Genomic DNA, 27,476 nt, shown 5'->3' on the forward strand with positions numbered 1-27,476 from the left:
TTATTATTTATTAGAAAAGAATTAGAAACATGGTGTAAATTGGTGTGGTGGTACACAACTATAATTCTAGCACTGAAGAGATTGAGGCAAGAGGACTGTGAGTTTGAGATAAGCCTGGACTACATAGTAAGTATGATACACCTATCTCAAAGCAGAAGAAAGCGAAATAATAAAAAAGAAGCAAAGATCAAAAACAAAACTTCAAAACAAAATGAAAGAAAAAAACAAAGCCTGGGTCTGGAGCTCAATTGTAGGTATTTGTTGAGCATGCTCAGTGTTAGATTTGATATCCCAGCTCCATGAAAATGTCAGCAGCAAGACCACTATGTATGAAATGACATCAGCATTATCAGTAAATTTATCCATGAATAAAAATCAAAAAGAGTTAGTACCAGAAGTTTCACAGTGGAAACGTGAGTGCTTCAAAGGTACCACAAAACACACTTAGTTGTAATAAGCATAATTCAAAAACAAGAAATATTTGTTTTCAAATAGTAGCTTAAAAGAAAATTTCCACCTGTTGATTACAAAACTAGGATCAGAGGAATGTCTTTTCATTAGATGTTTTGCTAAGAACCTCTGGTTTTACATTCTCCTCAAATGTCCCATCTTCTCAGTCTTCAAATACTGATTATGGACATAATCTGCAGCATCTGGCATGGCATGTTGGTTCGGTTTTTTTTTTTCTGTCAGAATCCGCTTTCATCATACAATTTCCTCTTTTCACTTTGTTCAAAAGGAGGGGCAGAAAGTCATAACTTGAGTATCACTAAGGAGGCGACTCAGTTCCTTTTCTCTTGGAGTTCTGAGAGGATACACACCCGGAAAGGCCAACTTATCCCTCATTGGGGATCAAGTCCCTCCACCAGAATTCATTCCTGATAGAGACACAGGTAACAACTGCTTTTTATTTCTTTCAGTTTATTTATATGATGGATTACATTGATAGATTTTCATATGTTGAACCAGCCCTGCATCTCTGGGATGAAGTCTACTTGATCATAATGGATGATTTTTGTTCTTGTTGTTGTGTTCTTGGATTCGGTTTGCCAGTATTTTATTGAGAATTTTTGCATTGATGTTCATGAGTAAGATTGGTCTGTAATTCTCTTTTTTGGTTGAGTCCTTGTGTGGTTTTCGTATCAGGGTAACTGTAGCTTCATAAAAAGTTTGGAAATGACCCTTCTATTTCAATTAAGTGAAACACATTAAGAAGTATAGGTATTAGCTCTTCTTGGACGTTCTGGTAGAATTCTACACTAAAACCATCTGGCCCTGGGCTTGCTTTTTTTTTTTTCGGTTGGGAAGATTTTGATGACAGCTACTTTTTCCTCGCGACTTATAGGTCTATTTAAATTGCTCACCTGGTCTTGATTTGATTTTGGTATATAGTATCTGTTTAAAAATTGTCCATTCTTCTACATTTTCAAATTTTGTGGAGTACAGGTTATGGTATAAGACCTAATGATTCTCTGAATTTCCTCAGTGTCTGTTATTTTGTCACCCTTTTCATTTCTGATTTTGTTAATTTGCGTGTTCTCTCTCCAAAATTGATTAGTTTGGATAGGGGTTTGTCAATCTTGTTGATTTTCTCAAAGAACCAGCTGTTTATTTCATTGATTCTTTAGATTGTTTTCTGAGTTTCTATTTTCTTGATTTCAGCCCTCAGTTTGATTATTTCCAGTCTTCTACTCCTCCTGGATGAGTCGGCTTCTAGAGCTTTCAGGTGTGCTGTTAAGTCTCTAATGTGAGCTTTCATTGTTTTCTTTATGTGGGCACTTAGGGCTATGAACTTTCCTCTTAGCACTGCTTTCATAGTGTTCCATAGGTTTGGGTATGTTGTGTCTTCATTTTTATTGAATTCAAGGAAGACTTTAATTTCTTTCTTTATTTCTTACTTGACCCATGGGTGGTTTAGTAGTTGACTGTTTGGTTTCCATGAGTTTGTAGTCTTTCTAAGGGTAGTATTGTTTTTAAATTCTAACTTTACTCAATGGTGATCTGATAAGACACAGGTTGTTACTCCATTTTTTTTTTGTATCTGTGGATGTTTGCTTTGTTACCAAGTATGTGGTCAATTTTTGAAAAGATTCCATGAGATGCTGAGAAGAAGGTATATTTTTTCCTGTTTGGGTGGAATGTTCTATAGATGTCTGTTAAGTCCATTTGATTCATTTCCTCCATTAGTTCTCTTATTTCTCTGTTAAGTTTCTGTCTGGTTGATCTGTCCATTGGTGAGAGAGGAGTGTTGAAATCTTCTACTATTAATGTATGGGGTTTGATGTGTGATTTGAATTCTAGTAATGTTTCTTTTACATGTGTGGGTGCTTTTATATTAGAGGCATATATATTCAGGATTGAAATTTCATCTTGATGAATTGTTCCTGTTATGAGTGTAAAGTGTCCTTCTCCTTCTTTTCTGATTGATTTTAGTTTGAAATTCATTTTGTTAGATATTAGGATAGCCGCCCCTGCTTGTTTCTTAGGATCATTTGATTGGAAAACCTTTTCCTAACCCTTTATTCTGAGGTAGTGTCTGCCTTTAAGGTTATTATTTTTCTATCACATGATTATATATACTCTAGAGAATTTCCGATGGTGTGACTTAAGAGTGGGATTATTGGGGAAACCCTGTTGGTTGTGTTAGAGTTGGTTGATTCTGGCAGCACGTGAAAACTGGAGTTTGACATTGTTTATTTTCTTTCTGAGTGTACTGTGACTTTTGCGATGTGCTAAGAAATTAAGAGATAGAGGGTTCTAGAGAGTCATTACTCTTTAACTGTGTTCAAGTTTATATATAATTTTTTTTGCAGAAGTTGTAATAGGAGCCAAGGAAGATGGCTTAGTGTATAAAGATACTTGCTGCACAAGTCTGATTGACCACCTGAGCTTTATCCCCAAGAGCCACATAAGACTGGAATGAGAGAACTTACTGGATACAGTTGTCCTCTGGACACATGTGTACCATGGCACAGACACTACCCCAAGATCAGTAATGATTAACAATTTAAAGAAATGAATTTTCTAATGGAAAGTTTCCTTTTTCTTAAGAAATTAGGGAAATGTGAATAAATCCAGAAATTTTCATGAAACTAAAAACTAGAGACAATCCAATCTATGTACTGTTAGTTTTCCATATTATCTGTTGGCTACTACCTCAGTTATCAATGTAAGGGGCATAGTGGGTCATAAATATTTACTATTGAATAATGTATTTATATATATTATCAGAATGAATCCTTTATGGGTATTAACCAATGATTCTTCTGGCATCATCTTCCACTAGAAAATAATATGTGAAATGATCATGGACGTTGAATAACTTGGAATTAAGTTTCAGGTAGCATCCTCCTGTACTCCTCTCTGTTGCTTCCACACTCCACCCCATGCAATAACCCTTTCTACTTTCCTGGTTGCTGCAGTTAGATTATGAAGCATGTCTGAAGACTTGAAGCCAGAAGCCTTTGATGGAGGAAACATGTGTCTTTTGTCTTTCTGTGTTTGGGTTACCCCACACTGTAGGAGGTTTTCAAGTTGCATCCATTTACCAAGCCTGACCATGGAGAAGAATGTGTAGGTTGTAGCTGAGAGGCTGAGAGTTTGGACATCTCAGGTGTTTGGGCTCAACCCAAGAAATATTTATATGTCTTCAACACCAAAATTTTAATCATCTCTGATATTAACATTCAAATATTCTTTTTGAAGTGGTTTATGGGAAACCTGGATAGACATATATAATTGAAAAGACTGCAAGAACATTTTTATATTCATGTGTTTACCAAAATGAGTAAAAAATTTTAAAGAAAAGATTTTATTTATTCAGAAATCTTTAAATTTTTTGTTATTTGAATTGACAGTTTAAAAGTGTTTCAATGATTTATGGTGGTAGCAATTTTGCCTAACTATTTTATATATGTGGAGTATTTTGAATATTACAGGATGTTTCAATATTACAATGACATGCTAATATATTTTAAATTCTTTGTTTATTTTCTAATAATAATTGCAGTGACAATTAGAGGTTCAAATGACAGAAATAATCAATGATTTCTCACCTCTATTGGAAATCAGGGTTAGTCCGTGTGATTTAGGATGTTTGGGTCAGTAGGGGAATTAATCAGACCCACTCCTTCCCACCCCACTGCAGCATCATATCCAAGTACCTTCCTAAAGGTGGACATTTTAATTTTTTTTTTTTAGAAATCACTCAAGGTCAGGTATTAACGACTACTGTACTTCACTTACTCCCAAGATGAGTGATGAAGAGATCACTTACGCAACTGTGAAATTTCATAAGTCTTCTTCAGGGTTGCAGAATGAAGGAAGGCCTGATGAGGCTAAAGGGCCCAAAGAAGCTGGCCAAAGAGGTAAGTGTTTTAAGTATATAAATTCACCTGTTTCTCATGTATTGTAACTTTGGACATTTGAAAACAATATTCTACTGGTTTCTATTGAAAACAATAACCCTATTTCTAGCTGTTAGCTGGTAATAAAAAAAAAGGTCAGACAGGGTAGAACAATGGGAACCTGTAGGAAAAAAATTCTTGAGAATGGAGAAGCAAGAAGTGAATACATTCTTTCAAACTTGAGAAACCATTAGGGTTTTTTTTTTAACCTGATAGAAGAGAAAGTGCGAAGTAGACTGCAACACATGAGCACAGAAGACCACCTCCGACGTATAACCCCAGTAGCACAGACAACAAGAGCAACAGTGAATAAATGGGACCTGCTGAAACTGAGAAGCTTCTGTAAAGCAAAGGACACTGTCATTAAGACAAAAGGCAACCTACTGAATGGTAGAAGATCTTCACCAACCCCACATCAGACAAAGGTCTGATCTCCAAAATATATAAAGAACTCAAAAAGCTGGACATGAAAATTCTAATTAACCCAATTAGAAACTGGGGCACTGAACTGAAAAAAGAATTCTCATTAGACGAAGTTCAAATGACCAAAAGACACTTAAGGTCATGTTCAACTTCCTTAATGATCAGAGAAATACAAATCAAAACAACTTTGAGATACCATCTTATACCTGTCAGAATGACTAAAATCAAAAACACCAATGATAGCCTGTGCTGGAGAGGATGTGGAGAAACGAGAACACTCATCCTTTACTGGTGGGAATGCAAACTTGTGCAACCACTTTGGGAATCAGTGTGGCAGTTTCTCAGGAAATTTGGAATCAACCTACCTCAGGATCCAGCAATACCACTCTTGGGAATATACCCAAGAGATGCCCAATCATACTACAAAAGCATTTGTTCAACTATGTTCATAGCAGCATTATTTGTAGTTGCCAGATCCTGGAAACAACCTAGATGCCCCTCAATGGAAGAATGGATAAAGAAAGTATGGACTATATACACATTAGAGCACTACTCAGTGGTAAAAAATAATGACCTTTTGAATTTTGCATGCAAATGGATGGAAATAGAAAACACTATCCTGAGTGAGATAACCCAGACCCAAAAAGATGAATATGGTATGTACTCACTCATTAGTAGACTCTAGCCTTAAACAAAGGACATTAAACCTATAATTCGCAAGCCTAGAGAAGTCACATAACAAGGTGAAGCCAAAGAAAAACATATATAGATCCCCCTGGAAATTGGAAGCAAACAAGATTGCTGGGCAAAAGTTGGGAGCATGAGGGTGGGGTAGGGGCTGGGTGTGGTTGGGGGAAGAGGAGAGGGAGAGAGAGAAGGGAAAAAGAAAAGACTGGAGAGAGCTTGGGGCAGTGGGAGGGCTGAGGTGGAGGAAGGGCAGATATAGGAGCAGGGGAAAAGATATCTACATCAAGGGAGCCATTTTAGGGTTGGCAAGAGACTTGGCTGTAGAGGGAAACCCAGGTGTCCACGTGGATGTCACCGGCTAGGTCCTTGGGCAGCAGAGTAGAGGGTGCCTGAACTGGCCTTGCCCCACTACCACACTGATGATTCTCTCAAATATCACCATAGAATCTTTGTCTAGCTACGGATGGAGATAGAGACAGAGACCCTCATCAGAGCAACGGACTTAGTCGCCAAGGTTCAGCTGAAGAGGCAAAGTAGGGAGAAGATGAGCAAGGAAGTCTGGACCGCGAGGCGTTGGTCCACCCACTGAGACAGTGTGTCTGTACTAATGGGAGCTCACCAAATCCAGCTGGACCAGGACTGAATGAGCATGTGATCAAACCGGACTCTCTGAATGTGGCTGAAAATGCGGGCTGACTGAGAAGCCATTGATAAAGGCACTGGGACTTATTTCTACTGCATGTACTGGCTTTTTGGGACCCTAGTCTATTTGAATGCAAAGCTTCTTAGGACTGGAAAAAGGGGGGGAGGGCCTGGACTTCCCACAGGGCGGGGTTCCCTGCCCTCTCTTAAGGAGGGAGGGGGAGGGAGGAGGTTGAGTGGGGGAACAGGAGGGGAGTGGGAGAGGGGAGGAAGTGTTAATTTTTGAATGGAAAAATAAATAAATAAATAAATAAATAAATAAAAGAATTCTGAAACTTTTAAAAGTGACACAGTCAAGCCTGAAGGAACACTCAACATTGTAGAGAAATAAAATCTTGAAGAAATAAAAATTTGCATTAGAAACAGTACTTTCACTTTAGCAGAAAGTGTCTTAGTTGTCTTTAGTATTCCCAACATCTAATTCAAGGAAACAGCAAAAGTAGTCCATTTGAAGAGGAAGTCTCTTCCTGGGAAAAAGTTGGGAGGAACAGAAGAGAGATGAGAGAGGGTACTGAGCATGGGAGTGAGTAAACCACACTGTGAATTTGCAAAAGTGTCAAAGCATAATTAAGTTTATTAAAATGAGCAGACGTCTCAATTTTCTATTTTTGTGTGTGCTTAATCTGCACTTCCTGTCAGAGCTGATCTCTAAACTGAGAACCTTTAGTTCTTTGATTAGGTGATAATCAGATGCATGGCTCTCATGTTTCCAACACTTCAGATACACAAAGATGTTTATTATTGTCTATAGAAAATTAGAATTTACCAAAAGAAATATAGAGTTAACTTTAGGTTCCTTCAAGAATGGTCCTGTATATAGGTCAGCTCTGGAACAGCAATGATTCCTCACAATTCTCGAGAACATCCACCTCTCTTTTCTTCCTCTTCATCTCAGTTATTGCCCTTGGTGGACTGCACACTGCAGTTTGGAATCTTCTACTTGGATTGTGTCTGTGCCGTCAGTGCTTTCAGAAGGATGCACTTTTGATCTTGTAGGACTGGGTGAAGGGCAAGTGCCTGTCACCCAACTGCTTCTAGGTTGAGTTGGGATGACTGAGAACGTAAGGCCAAAGGAGAAAAAGCTAGAAATCCTGTGAAACTTCACACATGTAGGATTTCTACAGTGGGTGCATTTTAGGAAGAAATCTACAATTTAAAAAGCACGTTTTCATGCAGTTTTTATGATGGACTTATATAAAAATTTTAAAAACCAATGTCCCTTGTTTCCATGCTATGTGAAATTATAATTATTAGTGTGATATTCTCTTTTCATGGGGATGAATTTTTTTTTCTTTGTTTTGTTGAATTAAGAGAGCTCAGTCCCCTGGAACCTCATTGCAATACCTCTTGGAATCTTTTGTTCCATTCTGCTGGTGACCGTCGCAGTGTTGGTGACATGCAGTGAGTAACTGATATACATCTTTTTTTGCCTTTCTGCCTAAGTAATAACTTTAGACACAAATACAAGTAATACAGTCTGTCCATTGTCCTGTCTATATTCAGGAGATTTGACAGGTGGCTCTGGACTTTTAATGTTTTCTTACTGACACTACAGTTTCCTTTTCTCTTATATACCTAATTTGTTAATGTAGGGCTCATGGTTGCTGCTTTATTCTCTCATTCATGGCCTTGATCCCTTCTGGGTACTTGGTGATAGTCTTCCTGCTGAGTCCAGGCTATTATGAATCTTAGGTAAACGTTCTGTAAGGAACGACTGTGCAAAAGAAATGATTTTTCTCAGTTTTTTTTCAGAGTATATTGAGGACATGGTTGTGTAAAAATACTGAATGAATACAAGACATTAAAAGTACAGCCTTATTGTATCCCTTTATATCTCTTGAGGAAATCACTCCCAGGCTGTACTAATACCTGGATATTATGTTTTACATCTAGTCCTTTGAGAATTGTGCCTTTTTATGGTTATTAATTTAGATTTTCAGGATACGTTTGTTGAATATTTTATTCAGAGATTTATTTGTAAGTTTTGGTCTGTGAATAAAATTAAGTAATGGGAAGATATGCTACTTCCACCATAATTTTTTCAGTTGTATCATATACTTCACACTGAAGTTGTAGATAGAGAGAAATTTATGTTTCCATTTCTATAGTGAGTTAATTGAAGTGTTTCTAAATCTCAAAATATCAATTAAAGTAGTGATATGTGTTGGATGTCATCATAGACTTTTTCTTTTATCTTCACTTTCAGTATTTACACCTTATGAAAATTTTTGGTGTTGTATATCTGCTGTTAATTTTAGTTTTTCAGTACAGACAAGAGAAACAAGAACAGAAGAAAATTCTAAACGACCTCAATCAAAAGTACGACAGCTTGAAAAATGACAGCTCCTTAAAGGAAAAAATGTTGAAAAATATGTCTATAGACTATGATGCCCTCAAAGGTCGTCTGGACTCCATCAACAAAGAATGCTATGCAAAAACTAAGATTACTTTAGATTGCTCAAAATTCTCAGGTATGGAGGGGATCTTGAAGAAAAAAATTGCATTATTCTGTATTATTTCTTCTTCAGAAACTTTGAAGGCCAATTAGCAGGTTGCAATGGGGTTTCCTTATTTTATAAAGGGTCCTAGAACCCCAGAAACCTCTGGTTGAATTAGGAGAGTTTTACAGTTTCTAGAAATCAGTGGCCATTTTGGCTCCCAATGTCCCCAAGGGAAGGAAAACCAAGTCCGCACCCATGAGAATTCAGATTTTTTTTTTTTATTTTCGAGACAGGGTTTCTCCGTAGTTTTTGGTGCCTGTCCTGGAACTAGCTCTTGTAGACCAGGCTGGCCTCGAACTCACAGGGATCCACCTGGCTCTGCCTCCCGAGTGCTGGGATTAAAGGCGTGCGCCACCACCGCCCGGCTCAGATTGTTTTGGTAATTGAGTAAATCCAAGTCTCCAATTTTGATAATGACAGAAAATGGAAATTTCCAGTAAGGGTCTATTTACCAAATATTTAGGCTAAGCACTCCATATTTACACACAATCATAAAAGTGTGTGTGTGTGCACGCGTGCGCGTACTTCTGTCTGTCTGTTTTCCTTATGCCTTGGTTTCAAATAGATGGCCTGTTTGTGATGAAGGTATCCTTCTTGCAGTACACATAGTGCTTACACTCATGAATCTCAATTAGTGACACTGTTGATGCCAAAAAGATGAAATAGCAAGTGTTACAAGGAATCTTTCTTACTTTGCACCATGACTAGTTATCTTTAATTGACAGAGTTTGTAGGAGAACATGAAGAAAATAGTCCCACACTAGCTAAGAATTGAGTATAATGAAGGGTTCTCCATTTAGTGGGAACTCACAATCCCAGTATTCTTCACAACTCAGCAATAGGAACCAAATCTGGCAGTCAGACAAGAGAGGGGAGAGAGGGTGAGATCATGAGCATGCACATTTTTGGTGCCCAAGACCATGCCCAACTTTGTCCAGCATCTCAAAGGTCATTGGTTGAAGGAAGTTCCCCATTATACCCCCCTTTTGTCCAGATAAGAGAGTTCCAAACCCAACACAAAACTGTATACAATAAGAATAGATATCAAGTACAAAAATCTAAATTACAACTAGCATAAACAATATTAAGCAAGAAACATGCTAAATGTTTCAACAATTGTTCTATCCTAAGGAGTCTAAGTCTTGTATTAGAAATGGCTTGACTAAGTCATGAGAGGAAAGTAACTATGACTATCTAGTCTTCAATCCCATCAAAGACCTGAGAAGGAAGATAATATTACTTGAGTAGGCAGGAAGTGCAATCAAGCAACTTCCAAAATGTGCAATAAATGACAGAGACAACTGGCTACCTGGGAATCATCCAAAGTCTCAATTGCAACCTTGGAGCAACCAACTTTGGCTAAGGCTTAAAGTAACTGACAGACCATTTTCAGAGGCAGGAAAATTTTTAAAACTGTCCTTCCTTGGTAAAGTTTGGGAGTCTTTTTTCTTGTGTCTTGCTTGTGTAGTCCAGACACCATGCCTTTTGTCAGTGGTTGAGGGATGGGCAGTATTTTGCCCAAAGGCCAGTTTTTTTGACAAAAAGGAAGCAAGCTCCAAATGGACTGTCTTCAGCGCTCAACATTCTCTCAGGAATAGATAAGTGCTGCCAGGAGCAATTATGTCTCATGTCAAAAGAACCCTAAGTATTTAAATGCTGTATTCTATAGTTCTTTGAAGTGGTTGAAGATCACCTATCTATGTGGAATGCAATCTCTATGTATCTAAAGAACCTTATTAGTCTAACTATAAGTATTACAAACATGGATTACTATTGATCTATAATACTTAATAACTATTTAGCTTAAAGACTAGGGCTTCATATTAGAATATTAAACAGTCTTTAAACAACTGTACAGCAAATGAGAACAATGACCTCAAAATATAAACAGTACATATATATATATATATATATATATATATATATATATCTTGGTCAGAGGTAGAAATGTATTCTGCAATACAATAAATATATCCTAAAATTGTATCAATATACAAAATGTCTTAAACAGAGGTAGAAACATGCATGCAAAAAATATGACAAAATAACATTGCATAGGTGTACAAATAGAGCAATATAAATATTCTGTGTTAGCAGAAATAGGAGCATTTTAAATATAACAAATACAATTTGAATTTGTATCAATATACAAGAATCTATACCAATATAAATTGTCTATAAATGATAGCTCACAAGTATTAGCTCTATTGCTCACTACTATTATTAGTGTGAGTAAACGTAGACTAATCTATCTATTATTCCATTCAATTTCTCTTTTTTTAGTGAGATACCCAAGCCTACAATATTTCTACCCCAACCACCAACCCTATATCAGTCATAATCAATCCCTAATTGATGTCCCTAACCCTGAGAACAAACTTTGTTGGGAGAAGGGTTGTTGTCGTCTAGATTACTTCCAGCTGTCAAAAGGTGAATCTTTTGGTTTGGTCTTGATAAGTGTGAATTTGATGCTTCACATTGGGCACAAGCTGTAGGAGAATGTGAATATAATAGTCCCACTTTAGCTCAGAATTGAATATAATGAAGGGTTCTTTATTTAGAGGGGGCCACACAGATCACAGTCCTCTACACAACCGAGCTGAATCCTGCAGAAACTGAATCCAGCAATCAGGCGAGTGGTGTGTGTGTGTGTGTGTGTGTGTGTGTGTGTGTGTGTGTGTGTGAGAGAGAGAGAGAGAGAGAGAGAGAGAGAGAGAGAGAAGACACATTTTTGGTAAGGCCACACCCAACCTGGTCCAGTATCCCAAAGGTTGAAGAAGGTTTCCAGCAAGAGTTTTTCAATCATTATTAAATATTTGTTCAGAGTTTAGAAGCTGCAAAGAGATTTTATATAATCACACTGTTTTGTAATAGTAGGACTTTATAATTTATTTAAGCAAGGACTAATATTATCGTTAAAATTGGTAGATTATAAAGTATATGATAGGAAAAGAAAAAGAAAAGTCTCCAAAAATATTCTTTGACACATCCCAGCCTCATTAAATATGTTTTTTATTTTTGTTATTATTTTTAGAATATAATAATTTTCATCATTAAATGATAGCATAATGATGTAATGTTTGTGCTTAGGAGTCTGAGGCAAGTGGATTGTAAATTTGAGGAGAGTGAAGGCAACCCAACAAATTCTAGGTCTGCCTAAGCTACACCGTGATACATCTTCACAGAAAAACAAAGGCTGAAGATAAAGTTCGTTGATAGACTATGGTCATCCCCAATACCTTGCCAAACAAAATAATTATACTGAGTTGTTGTTGCTACATAAACTGCATACATTTCAATGTACTCAATTTGACATATCTGGGCATGCAAGCATACCACTGGAGGCATTACTACAATCAGAAACATTTTCATGTGTCTCTTCAGGTAAGAACATTTAACAAAGACCATAGCAGAGTTCAAAGTGTACAGTTGTGTGTAGACCACTGTGAGCACTGCACATCACTACTATAGATCTAGAATTCCATCATTTGTGTAACAGCCTCTGAGCAGCGAGTGCTCATTTCTCCGCCCTCCAGTTTCTGGTATTTTACAAGCCTTTGCTTCATAGAACTAGGCTGTGTTAGAAACCTCTTCTGAGTGGAATCATAAAGTATGGTCCTGGGCCTGGCTTGTTTCACTTTGTGTACTCTCCTCCAATTCATCCCTGCTTTTCTGAGGGACTTTCTTGCATATTGCTGAGAAAGGGAGGAGATTGCAAAGACCCCGCTGCTCCTTTAGTAATGAGTCTAATAATAGATGCTGTGTGTTGACACTAAATGAGGAGCAGGCAGGAGTAGCCTGGGGAACTCTTACTGCACAGCTCTTCACATTGGTCAGGTCTCTCTTTTGGGTGTTTGGACATGAGACATAGTTTCATTCTGTAGCCTAGGCTGCCTTAACACTCAATGTATAGCCCAGGCTATCTTGGAATTCACTGCTCAGCCTAGGATGGCCTCACACTCCTGATGATCCTCCTGACTCACTCTGTAGAGTGCTGGGATTATAGCTATAGAACATGCCTGGAAGTATTTACTTTCCTTTAAAAGCTAAATAGTATTCCATTGAGTATATATTCTACATTTTCTCTACTTTCTCATCAAGAAAGAACACTAAAGTTGTTTTCATATCTCTACTGTGATAAACACTGCTGGATAGAACATGGGTGTGCAAAGGTCTCCCAGCTTTCTAGAATCTCAGTTTCTGAGAGCTGTGAGATTTTAGTTACTTATATAGGCTTATTAAACATGTTCGGATTAGAAAACACCAGAAAGTAGTAATTTTAACCATTCCTTTCTCTGTTGTAGACAAATATGTTGGACACTGGTTCTGCCGTGGCATAAAATGTTATTTTCTCATGGACAATAAAACTTGGCGTGAATGCAAACAGACCTGCGAAGACTGCACCTTTTCCATTTTGAATATAGAGGATAATGATGAACTGGTTGGTACAATAGACTCTAACAAGTTTCTTTATTCATAGACTCCTCTAACCCTTTGATAGTGAGGCATGAGCCTAGGAGTTTCAAATAAAAGAGTGCCTCAGAGGCTGTATGTGGTTTTCCTGTAATGAGAGAAGAAATCATGCAGTCTCCCCATTTAGTTTCAGGATGCAGGGTCTGCTATGAGGAGACTCATTACTAGGCAGGCAGTCGTGCTTTGCAATCTCCTTTATTTCTCTGGAGTCTGCAGGAGAGGTTCCAAAAGAAGCATGTCTTTTCCTGGTGAAGTTTAACCATTTGGTACAACACATTCTGTGAGTGGCTGTTATTTATTTCCATAGAGTGCCAAGTAAATCCCCAGAGGCAGTTGTTGAGGGCTTGCTCTTTGGAACCCAGAAAAGAGGCTGCTTGAGATGAGTGATTGGGTGATAATGGAAAATAATTGATCTCTGGACCAATCTGCAAAATGGAAACGACGAGAGAACTGTACAATAAACAGTTATACCAGTAAACTTATGTGATTTTCAATAAATCTGTCCACAATATTTACTTCATAGTATTGTTTGTATCAGAAAAGATGTCTATATTCAGAATCAAGTATTTAAGATAAAAACAAAGTAGCCAATATACTACCACTGTCTGATTACATTTATTACTAAAGAAACGTCTCCAAATATGTGGATTATATTTTTCTAGAGAAATGCTTGGAGGATCAGCTTGACATCTCTGTTATTTAGAACATAACAAAATTTACATACCAATTTAATACATGTTTAAAAATTATAGCATGAAATAATTTTTAATGTTAACTAATGATATAATTTTCCATTAGATACAGTAAACATAGGTGAATTTAAGCTTGAATTCTAAAACATTCTAAAATTTAATGAGGTACCATGGCACTTGAATATGTCATATAGGACACAAGAAATACTCCCTAATATCTTCCCTTTTCTTCCCCAAGATGTCACTTCCGTGTTTGAATTACAGCATGGCCTCCTCTCTAGACTGTGGAACTTAGATGCACAGCTTTTCACACAGGGTTTTTTATCTTAATGAATTTGCTTTGAAGACAGGATCCACTTACAATGCACACTTGCCACAGGCCTCTGTAATCTTTCAGAGAGATTATTTGAATAATTTTATAAGATGTCAGAAACTCTTTAATGAGCCAGTGTGTAGTGTATACTTTGGGTCTTGATGCAGGAAGATTGTGAGTTTAAGGTCAGCCTTGGCTACACACTGAGACTTTGTCTAAGAAACACAGTCACAAATCATTTAATGAATTGAGTTTCACTGGACACCTGAAGTTTTCATTCTAAATAACTTATGAAACTGAATCAGTTTTGACATAAATGAGCTACTTGTGGGAAATCACTTTAGAAAGTGAACATGGAGGGACTGAGGGGCAGAAGGACAGGCCAGTGGAGAACTGACATGGGAATAGCTGGGACTATTTTTGGTCATTTTTTCCTCATTAGACAGAAGTTTTATGGTAAGATGTGTTGTTTCTTTTGCAGGCATTCCTTAAGGCCCAACTTGATTTAAACAAATACTGGATTGGATTAAAATATGGTTTAAAGAACTGGCAATGGGTTGGTGATAGTCCATGTAAACTGTGAGTTTCCTGAACCCTTACACTCTAACACTGGTACAGTTGTTGGAATGATTGTGTGAAAAGGCTTTTCTCTCATTTCAGAAGGTTTCCTTCATTTTCTATGAAGCTCACAGTTAAAGACATGATGCATAAGGCAGTGTCTGAGCAAGTGATCAATAGGGAAGAGGAATGGTCTAGAAGCTGACTGATAATGATGTAATACTGAACACACCTCAGGACTGTATGTTCTAAGATGCACAAAGCACAAGCAAATCAGCAGCTAAAGATGATGTGAAGTGACTGGACAATCCTGACAGATAGAATGAGTAGGAGTATCTCAGACACTAACTTGACTTCTTTTGGTAGTTACTTATATAACTGTTTGAATTTATAAATATAAGAACATGATATACGTACACTTTCCATTTCAAGGTGTTGTAATGTGTAAAATATAATGTTTAAGTTCATTTCTAATGTGGTAGAAAGCTGTTCATTGTTTTTATTTATGATTAGTATTTATTTTTCTAGAAAACTCTTTGAAAGTTGTGTGCCTTGTGGTGGCACATGCCTTTAATTCCAGCACATGTGAGGCAAAAGCAGGCCAATCTCTGAGTTCAAAGAAAGTCTGAGATGCTGAGTGAGTTTTAGGACAAGAAGGACTGTACAGAGAAACACTGTCTTAAAAAACACTGCCACCAGCTCCACTAATAAAAAAAGAAAGAAAAATCTCATATATATATATACATATATAAATATATGGAAATATGATCATATCTATTGCATACTTTCCTCCTCAAGGAGAGCAGTAAGAATGTGATCCAAGATGGTGGGAAGAGGCCAGGGGTCGCTGGGACTGGACGTGGCTTGCCCCTTAAAGGGCCAAAAGAATAACATTTATTATACCAGTCACAGTGACATATAATCACACAGCATATAGAAAAACTATTCCACAGCATTTTCCCTTTCTGTCTAATTAAAATGGAAGGTTTTAACTTTAACATAATAAAATTATATACAACAGAGTTATCAAGTAAGAATTATGGTTACAATGTCCATTCTACTTGTATTTGGTGAAAGCATAGAAAATATTTTATTGTCTATTTTATCTTGGTTAGTCTAACATTTTGTCATTAAATTGCCTTCCATCATAACTAAGGAAAACTATAAGTTTAACCACTTAGTCTTTAACCCCATTAAAGACCCCAAAATGATGAAATGTTAACTAATGACAAGGACACCAGATTACCTGAACAGTCACCCAAAGTTCGTCTATGATATTGGGACATTCAGCTCTGGCCTATAGGCCTAGCATATTTGACAGACTTTTCTGTGAACCAGGAAATTTTGAAGGACTGTTCTACCTTGTCTTGGCAAGGTTTGGTAGTCACCTTTCTTGTATCTTGTTGGTCCAGTTTGGACAATACATTGTAAGCAACTGAAGCAAGGGCACTTTCTTTCCTTGCATGGCTAACTTTTGCCATAAAGAAAACAAAGTCCTTATGGAGATTCTTCAATGCCCATCATCTACTTTGAAGCAGATTGGTGCTGCCAGGCAGACATGTCTCATTGTCAGGAAAAGTCTTAGGTTATTATGTATATTAAATGTCATACTAAATGCTCAAAGACCAGTTATTTATCTAAATATATATATGTTTAACCTTACATGACTATAAGTTTGACTATTATAAATGACTATTAACTTTTTAAAATTATACATTAAGTTTTTTAATGAACTATATAAACACAATAACCTAAAGAAAGGTAGAAATATACATACATTAAAACAAATTAACTTTAAATTTTTATCAATATACCAAATTTATACCAATGTGAAATGTTTTAGGGGTTAAAATAGATTCAATAACCAACAATCTACCAGTTTATCATTTCTATGCTCCCCTTTCTTGCAGAAAGAAATCTTTGAATCTAAATTCTTTGGTTAGTTGTTTTTTTGTTTGTTTGCTTCTTCTTGTTTTTTTTTTTGTTATTTATTTATTTATTTATTTATTTATTTATTTATTTATTTTTACCATGATTAATAATAGCTTGCAACCAACCACACTAAACAAAGGCAATATCCGTAAGCCTTCTTTTGGTAGTGTGACCATTGTTTTCTCTAGACTGCTACTGTTGTCTATGGGCTCTGTCATCTTTGGGGGACTCTGAGAAAATTCGAGATTATGGTAAAGTCCTTGAATGAGGTATTCTGTGAGACTGGATCATCTCATCTAGAAGCAGTAAAGTTGTACTGGATTCAATATTTGAGCATAATGTAACAGAGGCATTTTGAGATTACCTGTCCATCTATTTGTATTGGTATATGGTCTTTTTGCTCTGAAAATACATAAACTTAAAAAGATAACATACATATCTACATTAATACTCGTATAGACTGCGTATTCTACACAAGTCAGCCAAAGATGAATTTTTATGTTTAAGCAGGTAAAATATACATCACAAGTCTTATAGTTTATTTCTTTATGTTTATAGCCATGAATTTTCAAAGGGTCTCCCTCCATCAAACCTGATTTTCCTTAACTATGAATGAATCCACAGCCTTCTATTTTCTATGGAAATATAAGCAGAATCACTGTATCAAAGTAATATGTCTTTTGACTTCCATTTTGAAGTAAGTACATTTTTAAAATATATAGGCTGGTTTAATCCAGCATCTTTTATTATCAAAATTCTCTTAGGAGATATTGCTCCTTCCTCAGCAGTCAAAAAATTCAAGGAGAGCACAATAATACATACTATCCAGACTCTGTGTATTTTTCATTTTTTATGTGACTTTTTTATTTTATATTACTTTACTCCACTTTTAAGGACTTTATTATTTTAAACTATACTTTTAATCTATGACTATGCATACTCTTTCTTTTCTCTCTCCCAAGCTTATGTATATTTTTAAATAGACTGTAAAACATTTAGAGTTTTTTTTGATTTTGTAATTTTTTTGTCTGAATATGTCTTTACTACATATTTCCTTATTTTTCTGATTACATGAGTCTTTAGTAAGTGTCATGGCTAAGACCAAAGTGCAAGATTTGGTGACTGGCTTCACCCCACTCCTTGATTCCCTGAGAGCCTAGATTTTTGATAAAGGTACTGGCTGGAGCTACATGTATTGCCCCATTTCTGGGTAGCTTTTGGGTTCCTGTTGCCACCAAGTAGAGCACTGCCTACTGCTCATGAACCTGATTTCAATGTTTGTTAGCAGGGATTTTAAAAAGAACGATGTCTGTTTTTGCCAATATTGCTGAGTCAGGAAGCTACCTTTTAGAGAAACCTTGCCTCTGATTGATGCTAGCAAACAGCCTACAGAGAAAAGGCAGTTACCAAGATGCCATACTTGACTCCATTTTTGTGTGTTTAGAATGCTTTTTTAAGCTTTTCTAGGATTTATGTAGCTGTACATTGTGCCACATTTGGTACCATTTTTAGGAGTTTTCCTGTTTCTACTGCCTGCTCCCAAATAACTAATACAGAGACTTAAGATTACTCATAAATGAGTGACCAATATCTCAGGTTTATTACTAACTATCTCTTACATTTTAAATTAACCCACATTCTTTATTTACCCTCTGCCATGTGGCAATACCTTTATTACCATTGCACATTCATCCTGCTCCCTGTGCATCTACTGATGTCTCTTCTGACTCTGCCCTTCCTCATCCCATCTTTCTCACATTAGCTTTCCCACAAAACTTTATCCTGTTCAGTTATTGGCCAGTCAGCTTGTTTATTAAACCAATCATAGTGACATATACACACAAAGTATACAGAAGATATTATTCCACAGCAATGGCATTTCTTATGTGGTAAAGTCCTCAACTCCAATAAGAAGGCAGCCATCCTATAACTGTTGTGAGATATTTTCATTTCACTCTGATAAATATGAGACTGACAATAAAGACCAAAATTAGCCATAGAGGTTTTGGAGAACTGATAACATATAGGGGGATATAGAGAGATGCAGGAAGTAGTGGGACAGGGTTCATTTTTTAGAAGGAGAGAGAGAGGAAGTTACTTGTCACTTTTCCTCTGCTTCTCTGATCATCCATGTTCTTACAATTGTATCTGACTCTTGAGTTTTTATTGAAAAGAATAATCAGCTAAATGCTTCATACAACAATTATACCCCTGGGCACTTCTTGCCTAGCAGATCAGTATTGTGGCATGAAGGGTCCAGTGCTGTGTAAGACCATTCATATCTTTTCTCCCCCAGCATCCTGCAAAGCCCCTTCTGACCCTTTGAAAGCCAACTGAACAGAAGATATTTCCTGATTGGCTTGATATTGATTTCTCTATATACTGACATCAAGTGTGTGGTGTCTTCAGGAATAGGGTCTTACCATGTAGTTATGGGAGGTAGCAACATGGTAAGGGCAGTGGCAGTAACTTGTGCTGATTTGGAGACCCCTATGGTCTCTCTGACCAGTAATTCCTATGGGGCTATCCCTTGCCTTGCACTTTGATTTTCACTTAATAACTCATGCTTTCTGTGATTCTAACTCCTTTTCTAAGTTATGATTTGACTTTTTAGTTGTATTTTTTCATAGACTATATTTTGATCAGGTTTCCTGCTGCTATATCCTCCCATGTCTTCCCCACCTCTCTACCCACCTAATTCCATGTTCTTTGAACTCTCTTTGAACAAAATAAATCAAAACAAAGTGAAAAATCAAACAAAATACCTAATAAGAGAAAAATACTAAAAACAAAAAAGTAAGAAAACAACCCCAAACTGTTAAAGAAACCCAAAGTCTGTTTTGTGTTGGTAAACTATGAGCTTACTGTTGAGTGGGTTTTCCTAACTTATTTTCTTGAGTCTCCCCTTTATCCTGCAGTATAAAGTGTATACCCTTACCCTGCAGTACTCATCTACACCTGATATTTTAATCCTCAAAATTTCCCATCTACTTTCATATTACATATTTATCATTCATCCTGATTATTGATGAAATACTAGATATTGAAATTTTTCCCTACAAATTCTAAGTTGGCTTTTTAGTAAATTTGCTATCTAATATTTTTAAGTTGACTTTTATAGCATTTAAAACTCACTTTAAGTTTTATTGTTTTTTCTTTTGTTTTGTTTTGGCATAGGGATTTATCTCAGTCAGGCTTGTCTTGAATTCCTGATCCTCATGTCTTTATTTTGAAAGTGCTGAGATTAAAGGCAGATGTGACTGTTCCTGTCTTTTTACTATTGAAAGATATCTATCGTTCTTATTTTAAATGTGTTACATGGCAAATCTTGTGCCTGACATTCTATCGGTTTAATGGACCGTTTCTGCTTCTTTTGCTTATCACATCATTTCCTTTGTAGTATTCACTGGATTTCTTTTTCTTCAGCTGTAGAACTCTATGAGGCATCAACAGTGGTAACTTTCTCAGGAACCTTTCATTCAGTGGCTGGAAACATGGAAGGTCTGGCTCACTTCTGCTCTAAATGTGACTCCACCAATGTGGACAACTAGATTCCAAATCTGCCAGAAAATAGCTTCCTCTCTCCTCTGAGGACATTCTCAAGCAGGTTGTCACAGAGGTAGCCAGAAGACGGAAGGCCTTATAAGATTTATTAACATGTTCATATGATAAGATTAATATTGTTACTAATTTTGGTTTTCTAAAAGAAGAATTATTTCACATCGGCTGGCTCTGATCTTCTTGCATCAACCCAAGTACTAGGATTGGTGCTATTTTCCACCATGCCTGGCCACAGACTTAGTGAATTTGATTGTAGCTCACAGCATTATACAAAGTTAGCGATGTGCAGGTGGTAATTTGGAGTGAATTCCAGAGGCAGAGAGGATACCTACATCCAGGTTAAGAGATCTCTGTTGACCTTGACTATTTTGCAGAACTGACCCTTGATGATGGTGTAATTACTAGGGCCAAATATAAGCTCTGAGTAAAAAAGCCTGGTGGTCAGATAGTTGTGATTTTCACAAGCATTATCTCCAGTGTGAAGATACAAATGCCTGTTCACCTGCTTACAATGTCAAGTTCTAATGAATCTAGTAAACAACTGTGAGCTTAACTTTTATTTTTCATTTAGAAGTCTAGGTAGGCATCACCGTAGAGCTCATGATGCAGAATATGAGCTCCTTGTGTATCTTGTCAATAGTTACTCTCTTCTGGGTCTTTTGCTCTTTGTTCATGTCCAACACACATGCTTTATTGGTTGTGCCTGGAATTATATCTCAAGCCTGGGTAAAGTGTGTACTCATTCCTACTGTATCTTACCTGTTCTGTATACGGCCAATGAGCCATATATTTCATTTATCTCCCCTTTCTGTTCTTATGATAAATCTATATACTATTTTTCTACTTGGCTGAGATACAGGACTGAAGAAAGGTGATCTTTTATTGAAAATTCATCTCTTTGATATCTCTTACCCGTGGAATTCTATGAATTTCATTTCCTGTTTCATCTTTTTTTGGCAGATATTCATTAATCTAGTCTGGCTCAGATTCACTGTGCTGCCCAAGCCAGCCTTGAACTCCTGATCCTCCTGCTGTCAGTATTCAGGCCTGTACTGGCCTGACCGTGGGGGTGTAAGTCCTCAGCTGTAGCCACTAAGAGTTCCTCCTGTTCACATTCACTATGTTCCCTTTTTAAAAAGGCCCTGCCCACCTCCCATCTCTCTCTCTTTCCCACTCTGTCTCTGTCTGTCGGTCTGTCTGTCTGTCTGTCTGTCTCTGTCTCTTTTCTCCTCCCTTCTGCTACTCCTGTCCCCGGAGATTGGTCTTCCCACTCCCCCTCCCACATTTCCGTTCACTTTACTCCAATAAAAAAATCCCTCTATCTGAGCTCTGTCATATGACATCTTTCTCTCTTGCATTGCTTTATTTTTTTTTAAATTACAACACTTGCCTCTGCCTTCCAAATGCTGAGAATACAGTTGTTTACCACTGTATCTGTCTACATTCATTATATAGTATTTATATGGTCACTTTCCATAGATTCACTATTCATCTTGCCTTGCCTATTAAGATTAAACATGCTGCCAGACTCTGCTGACCCTTTGGGAGTCTCATTTCTTCTAAAGCCCCAATCAGCATAGAAATCTGCTTCCTGACTATTCATAAATATATTGAATACAGTTTTAATGATTAGTTTGTATTTGTTCAGGGGCTTGATCCACAGCACATTATTCCCTGATTTGTAATCCTCCTAATTCAGCTATCTAATAGGTGGTTATAGATAGGCATCACCTTTTTAAATGCTTTATTTTTATTCAGCATTTTAAGTTACTTCTCATAATAAGGTAGTTGTGACATTAATGTACCATTCCACAGAGGCTGATATTGTGTTGAATACAAGGAAGTTAGCCAATCACTGTTTCAGTTCAAGACTTATTACCTCTGAAGAAGGGTAGGAAAGAGGAAAACATCCAAAACAGCAGCCACAAACTCTTATCCACAACTGTATTCCTAACCTCACCTTTCTTCTTAAAACACAGGTATAGGAGATCTTGGTATTGCCAACTGTGGGGCCCATTTCCAGACAGCCGAGATTTCAAAAGGAATCCACAGTGTCAGTGCATACTAATTTTTTTTTTTAATCTGGGGTGTTAGGGAAAAAGACACACACTCTCTTAACGGTTTCCTTTTGACCGTTCTTTATTCTTTTTTTTTTGCGTTCTTCATTCTTTATTTTCTTGATGATTTCCTTCTCTTATTCTTGATATTTTCCTTCTAAATCCATCTTATTTCTTGCTGTTTCCCTTTTAGCTCCTTCTAACTCTATCCTTGATATTTTCCTTCTAACACTCTCATTCCTGATGTTTTCCCTCTAACTCATTTTAACTCTCTTACTCTTGATGTTTCCCCTCTAACTCTCATTCTTGATGTCTTCCTTGAGCCCATTTTACCTCTCTCTTGATGTTTTTCTTCTAGCTCATTTTACCTCTCATTAACTCTATCTCTATCTTTCCCTTACAGCTTATGTGCCCCAGAAAAATCTTTCAGGCAATATAAAAATTGCAGTGTGACTACATTCTGCTTCTTATATGAATGATTCCAACGAATACAGAACAAATAGTAAAGAACAGCATGTTTTCCACATCCCTTACCTTAGTAGACATTTTATGCATTATAAGTGAAAAGCAAATTATTCCAAGAACCTGCATGCATTCATAACAAGCTACTTGTTATAGATTAACCATGTGGGCAAGCACGGTATTCACAGTTAGGTGTTTCACTGGCAGGCTGCAGTTTTGCAGTTACAAAGGAAGGGCTAATTACTTTACTACTTATCTTGAAAGGTAATCTTATAAGGAGTCTTAAAGGAATTACAAGCATAAACTTTTATATATGAAAAATTGTCAGTCAATTCTACTTCAAATTTTTAGGATATATACCTACTCACCAATAGTTTCTTATATCATGAGATTGAGTGTCAAAATGGATATAAGGAATTAATCATAACTTCTGATCATCAACCAATCCTAGCAAGAAAAGTGCATCAGTTAGTAACAATAGGGCTGCTTTGTTCTTGTTTCCTGACCTTAATGTGTCACACATTCTAAAACTTTAGATTATCTTCTTGGGTTTTTCACTTTAAAGCTATCTGATGAAAACATCTTAGTCTAACTTAATTTTCAAAGATTTGTTTCAACTGTGATGCACTCTGAAACCTGTGAGCACATCTCTCAACATTAAGGGTAAAAGAATTTAAGCTAGCTGGGCTAACTGGGACTCAATTGTTTTCATTAATCACTAAGTTAAGCCACAGTCTGTAGAGCTCTTCAGTAGAAACTGTTGTGTCCTAGCTGTGTGACATTTCCTTGTGTATATTTTTATTCATCAAAACTCTATATAAACTAACATTATTGTTATCAATTTGACAGTACAATTTAGGGAGGAATCATTCTCATGACAATCCAGAGATACAATTTCCTTTAAGAGTGGAATGTTTCCATGAGATAAACACCCTATATTACAGTCAGTGGGGGTCTTCCCACATTTATTCACACCATGCCAGATACCAAAGAAAAATAACAGTAGCAAATATGTAAAGGCACAGCAAAAGCAAAAGACATTCTGGGGTCTGTGGCCTTGGGGCCCTGCCTAGCTGAGAATGACCTATCAGAGAGTTCCCTTCTGGTGGGACACTTTGACTTTCAATTGCCACCTGCTGTTCCCCTGATATGGCCACTGGTACCTTGCACTGTGTGCCACACATTTACTTCTTTTTTCTATGTTTATTGCAAAAAGTATCACAGGGAAACATAGTTTTAAAATATCTCCTAGACCATAATTTATTCCTGATGCATGAGCTGTCTTTTTGGAGTCCATTTTTTATGGTGGGATTCCTTGTTCAGGCTTGACGCAGGTGGTCTTACCTTAAGCTTTAATGACTTCCTTATGCTTTCTGACAGAGTGGATGGAGGGTGAAATGAGATGAGGTGGGGAAAGTAGGAGGCAGGGGAGGGAGAACTGTCGTTGGTATGTGAAATGAAAAAGAAATAAAAAAATAAATTTATCCACTAGTAACAATAAATTGTATTTTACTTGCGGATAAAAAATTAGCAATATGAAATAGATGATGAGTTGAGTTGTGATCAAGAGACCATATCAATGTTTTATTTTTTCTATTCATTTATTTTTTGTTAATATATGCACATGTGTGTGCAAATATCACACAGGACAGATGGAGTAAGAATATAGTTGAAGGAGTCACTTCTTTTTTTTTTTCTCCTGTGTGGCATCTGAGGTTTGAATTCAGTTTATCAGGTTTGGTGATAGTGACCTGAATGCACTGAGTCATGTCACTGGCCCAAGACCATTTTTTATGACTTTAGAGAAAGTGAAAAACCCTTAGTGATACTCTTATTTTTCATTCCATATTCTGTATATTTTGGTTAATATACTTTGTTTTAATTATCATGGTCTTCATTACTGTAAGCTTCATTTGTAAATAACTGCCCATTTTATATATATTTTTATTTTATAGTGATTTGAGTGTAATAAAATTAGGACGTGCCACAGGAGGCTGTGCGTTTCTCAGCTCAATAGGCACACAGGATTATGATTGCTATCAACGCCTTGGCTGTATATGTGAAAAAAGAGTGGAAAAGTGCAGTCAAAGGAAAGGTAAAAATGGAATGTTGCCATCTGTGTTTGTTTCCTCTGATGATTTCAGACTAGTTAACACCTGAATGTTTCACTCACAGGTCTCAGCCGGCTGCAAAAACCAAGTGAGGAGCTGGAAAGGGAAGATGACTTTCCAAAATCAGACTAAACAAAGCAGAACCCATCTTCCTTCCTGATAAAAGGAGCAGCTTGTGTCAACAGTACTGATGCTCTCTGATCCCAGGCCCTGAGGAATCACTCTTTTTGTTTGCTGAAAGACACATGGAACCAAATACAGAACATTGATAAATGGCACACATATCTTATTATCTCTAAGTTCAATCATCTCTGTATCTGTGGCTTTGACATAACAATGAGGAAGTAAAATGCAGATGTGTGTTTCTGTTTGCTTGCTAGTAAGTTGATTACTGTTTGATATTTTTTTTTTTGCAGGTGGAAGAACTTACCTTTAAAAAGCATTTATTTTCTGTAAATTATAATTTCAGACATTTGATGAATAGTTTCAAACTAGTCCAAATGTTCTCTTTCTCTGATCTGCTTGATGATAAGTAGAAACCCTATAGACATGGTAATATTCATTGAGGCCAGCTTGATGGATGTCTCAGATGTATAATATTACAGGTACAACAGTTTGAAGAGAGTAAGCTACATAGTGAAGTTTTGACTATTGTGGGCTATAGAGTGAGAGTCTGTCTCATGAAGCCTAATAACTATGATGGTGATAATAATAATACCAAACTGTCCTTAAATATTTTCTAATGACAAATTATTTTAAAACATCAGTCTGAAGCAATAAATTGTAGTATTGATAAAGTTATATGTTCTAATCTATAATCCATGTCCATATTTGTCAGTTTTCTGGGTGATGTCTCTATTGATATTTTCTCATGGTCAGGATCATGTAGTGCATTTATTTCTAATGTCATTTAGTTTTGAAGTGATTATTGACGCATGAGATTTTTCTCTGATAATAAAAACATAAGATACTGGTGTTGGAGTGTGTGTATGTAATATAATGTCTCCATTGTAAGTTGTAAGAATTATGAGTTTTATCAAATATGTACATGTCTTCTAGCACCATTGTGAAAAATCGTTTTATGTCAACTTAACACAATTAGAGTAATCTGAGAATTGGGAACCTCAGTTGAGACAGTGCTTGCATAAGTTCTGCCTATACACAAGCTACAGGGCATTAGAGATTAATGTGTGAGAGCCCAGCCCATTGTTGGTATGACTAACTATTGGTATATAGTCCTGGGTTCTATAAGAAAGCATTCTGAGCAAGCCATGAGGAGCTCCCAGAAAGATGCACTGTTCAATGGCCTCTGCATCAGTTCTGACTTGTAGGATCCTGCCAGGTTTTAGTGTCTGTTCTGACTTCCTTCATTAATGGACTGTGGTGTAGAAATGTAAACAAAATAATCCCCTTTCTCCTCAAGTTGTCTTGATCGTGTTGTTTTACCACAGCAAGAGAAACTCTAAGAGAACCATCAAACCATAACAAGGCTAGTTTGTATCTCCCAATGTTCTTTTCTGCATCTTGTCACCCCCAAGTTGGCAACAGACAAGCAGAAATATGCTCTTTTGTACTGTCAATTAGTGTGGCATAGTCATGAGTGTCATTTATTATATAAAGATTTGTATTTGGCTCAATTTTCTTTGACTATTACCATTATTATCATTATATATTATATATCATCATCATCATTTTAGCTAACTCCTGTCTTTTTCACAGATCAGTGGTTCAAACTTTTTGGTAAAAAGCACTTTTATTTTATGCAAATTGTTGTAGGAAAGTGCAGTGGGCTGCGCCCCCCGCTGCCTGGCTCCCGGCTAGCTTACCCCTGAAATAATTACACGGAAACTGTATTCTTTTAAACACTGCCTGGCCCATTATCTGTAGCCTTTTATTGGCTAACTCTCACATCTTGATTAACCCATATCTAATAATCTGTAGACCATCATGAGGTTGTGGATTACAGGCATGAGTCTGGCCAGCGTCTGTCTCGGGAAGGGGAATCATGGTGTCTGCTTGCCTCTGCTTTCTTTCTCCCACAATTCTGTTCTGTTTACCCCACCCACCTAAGGGCTGGCCTATCAAAAAGGCCAAGGCAGTCTCTTTATTAACCAATGAAAGTAACATGTAGACAGAAGGCCCACCTACATCATTTCCCCTTTTTCTGTTTAAACAAAAAGGAAGGCTTTAACCTTAACATAGTAAAATTACATATAGCAAAACAGTTATCAAGAAAGAATTACAGTTACAATATTTGTATTTACTTTATCTTTTATCATAATTAGGGAAAATAATAACTATCTACTCTTCAACTCCATCAAAGACTCCAGAAGAACATAATATTACCTAATTAAACAAGAAATCAAAACTCTAGAAATGACAGAGACATATTGCTGCCTGGACAGTAACCCAAAGTTCTTTTGTTCCCTTCACATGTGAACATATGGTATCTTTCTAAGTTTAAACAATTATGAATAAATTTGTCATGTAAATTTGTGTGTAAGTCATTGTATGAAGATACATTTTATTTTTTTTAGTAAAAAGTCTAGAACTCTGATATCAAAATTCTCATGTTAAGTGCAATTTTATTTCACAAGG

General features: G+C 36.6%; 1 protein-coding gene across 2 annotated transcripts; it reads left to right on the top strand.

The window, feature by feature from the left end:
• Window positions 1-739: 739 nt before the first annotated feature.
• Window positions 740-25,852, top strand: LOC125399102 (killer cell lectin-like receptor 2). 2 transcript variants are annotated; one of them, XM_087904061.1, is made up of 8 exons: window positions 740-893; window positions 4,201-4,367; window positions 7,530-7,619; window positions 8,477-8,689; window positions 13,024-13,160; window positions 14,679-14,776; window positions 24,723-24,862; window positions 24,943-25,852. In XM_087904061.1, the coding sequence occupies exons 2-8, from the start codon at window positions 4,253-4,255 to the stop codon at window positions 25,008-25,010; spliced, it is 861 nt and encodes a 286-aa protein (XP_087760187.1). In that variant the 5' UTR covers window positions 740-893; window positions 4,201-4,252; the 3' UTR covers window positions 25,011-25,852. The 2 variants fall into 2 exon arrangements, with proteins under 2 accessions (XP_087760187.1, XP_087760188.1); XM_087904062.1 differs by lacking the exon at window positions 7,530-7,619.
• The last annotated feature ends 1,624 nt before the right edge of the window (window positions 25,853-27,476 follow it).

This window comes from Myodes glareolus, chromosome 3, assembly GCF_982192425.1.
Source record: "Myodes glareolus chromosome 3, mMyoGla1.1, whole genome shotgun sequence".
NCBI lineage: Eukaryota > Metazoa > Chordata > Mammalia > Rodentia > Cricetidae > Myodes > Myodes glareolus.

Excerpts from the sequence above, each read along its gene's own strand:
- LOC125399102 (XM_087904061.1), top strand. The coding sequence starts at position 4,253 with ATGAGTGATGAAGAGATCACTTACGCAACTGTGAAATTTCATAAGTCT. Across the intron at positions 4,368-7,529 it reads CAAAGAAGCTGGCCAAAGAG|AGAGCTCAGTCCCCTGGAAC; the intron begins GTAAGTGTTTTA and ends TGTTGAATTAAG. Across the intron at positions 13,161-14,678 it reads TAGAGGATAATGATGAACTG|GCATTCCTTAAGGCCCAACT; the intron begins GTTGGTACAATA and ends TTTCTTTTGCAG.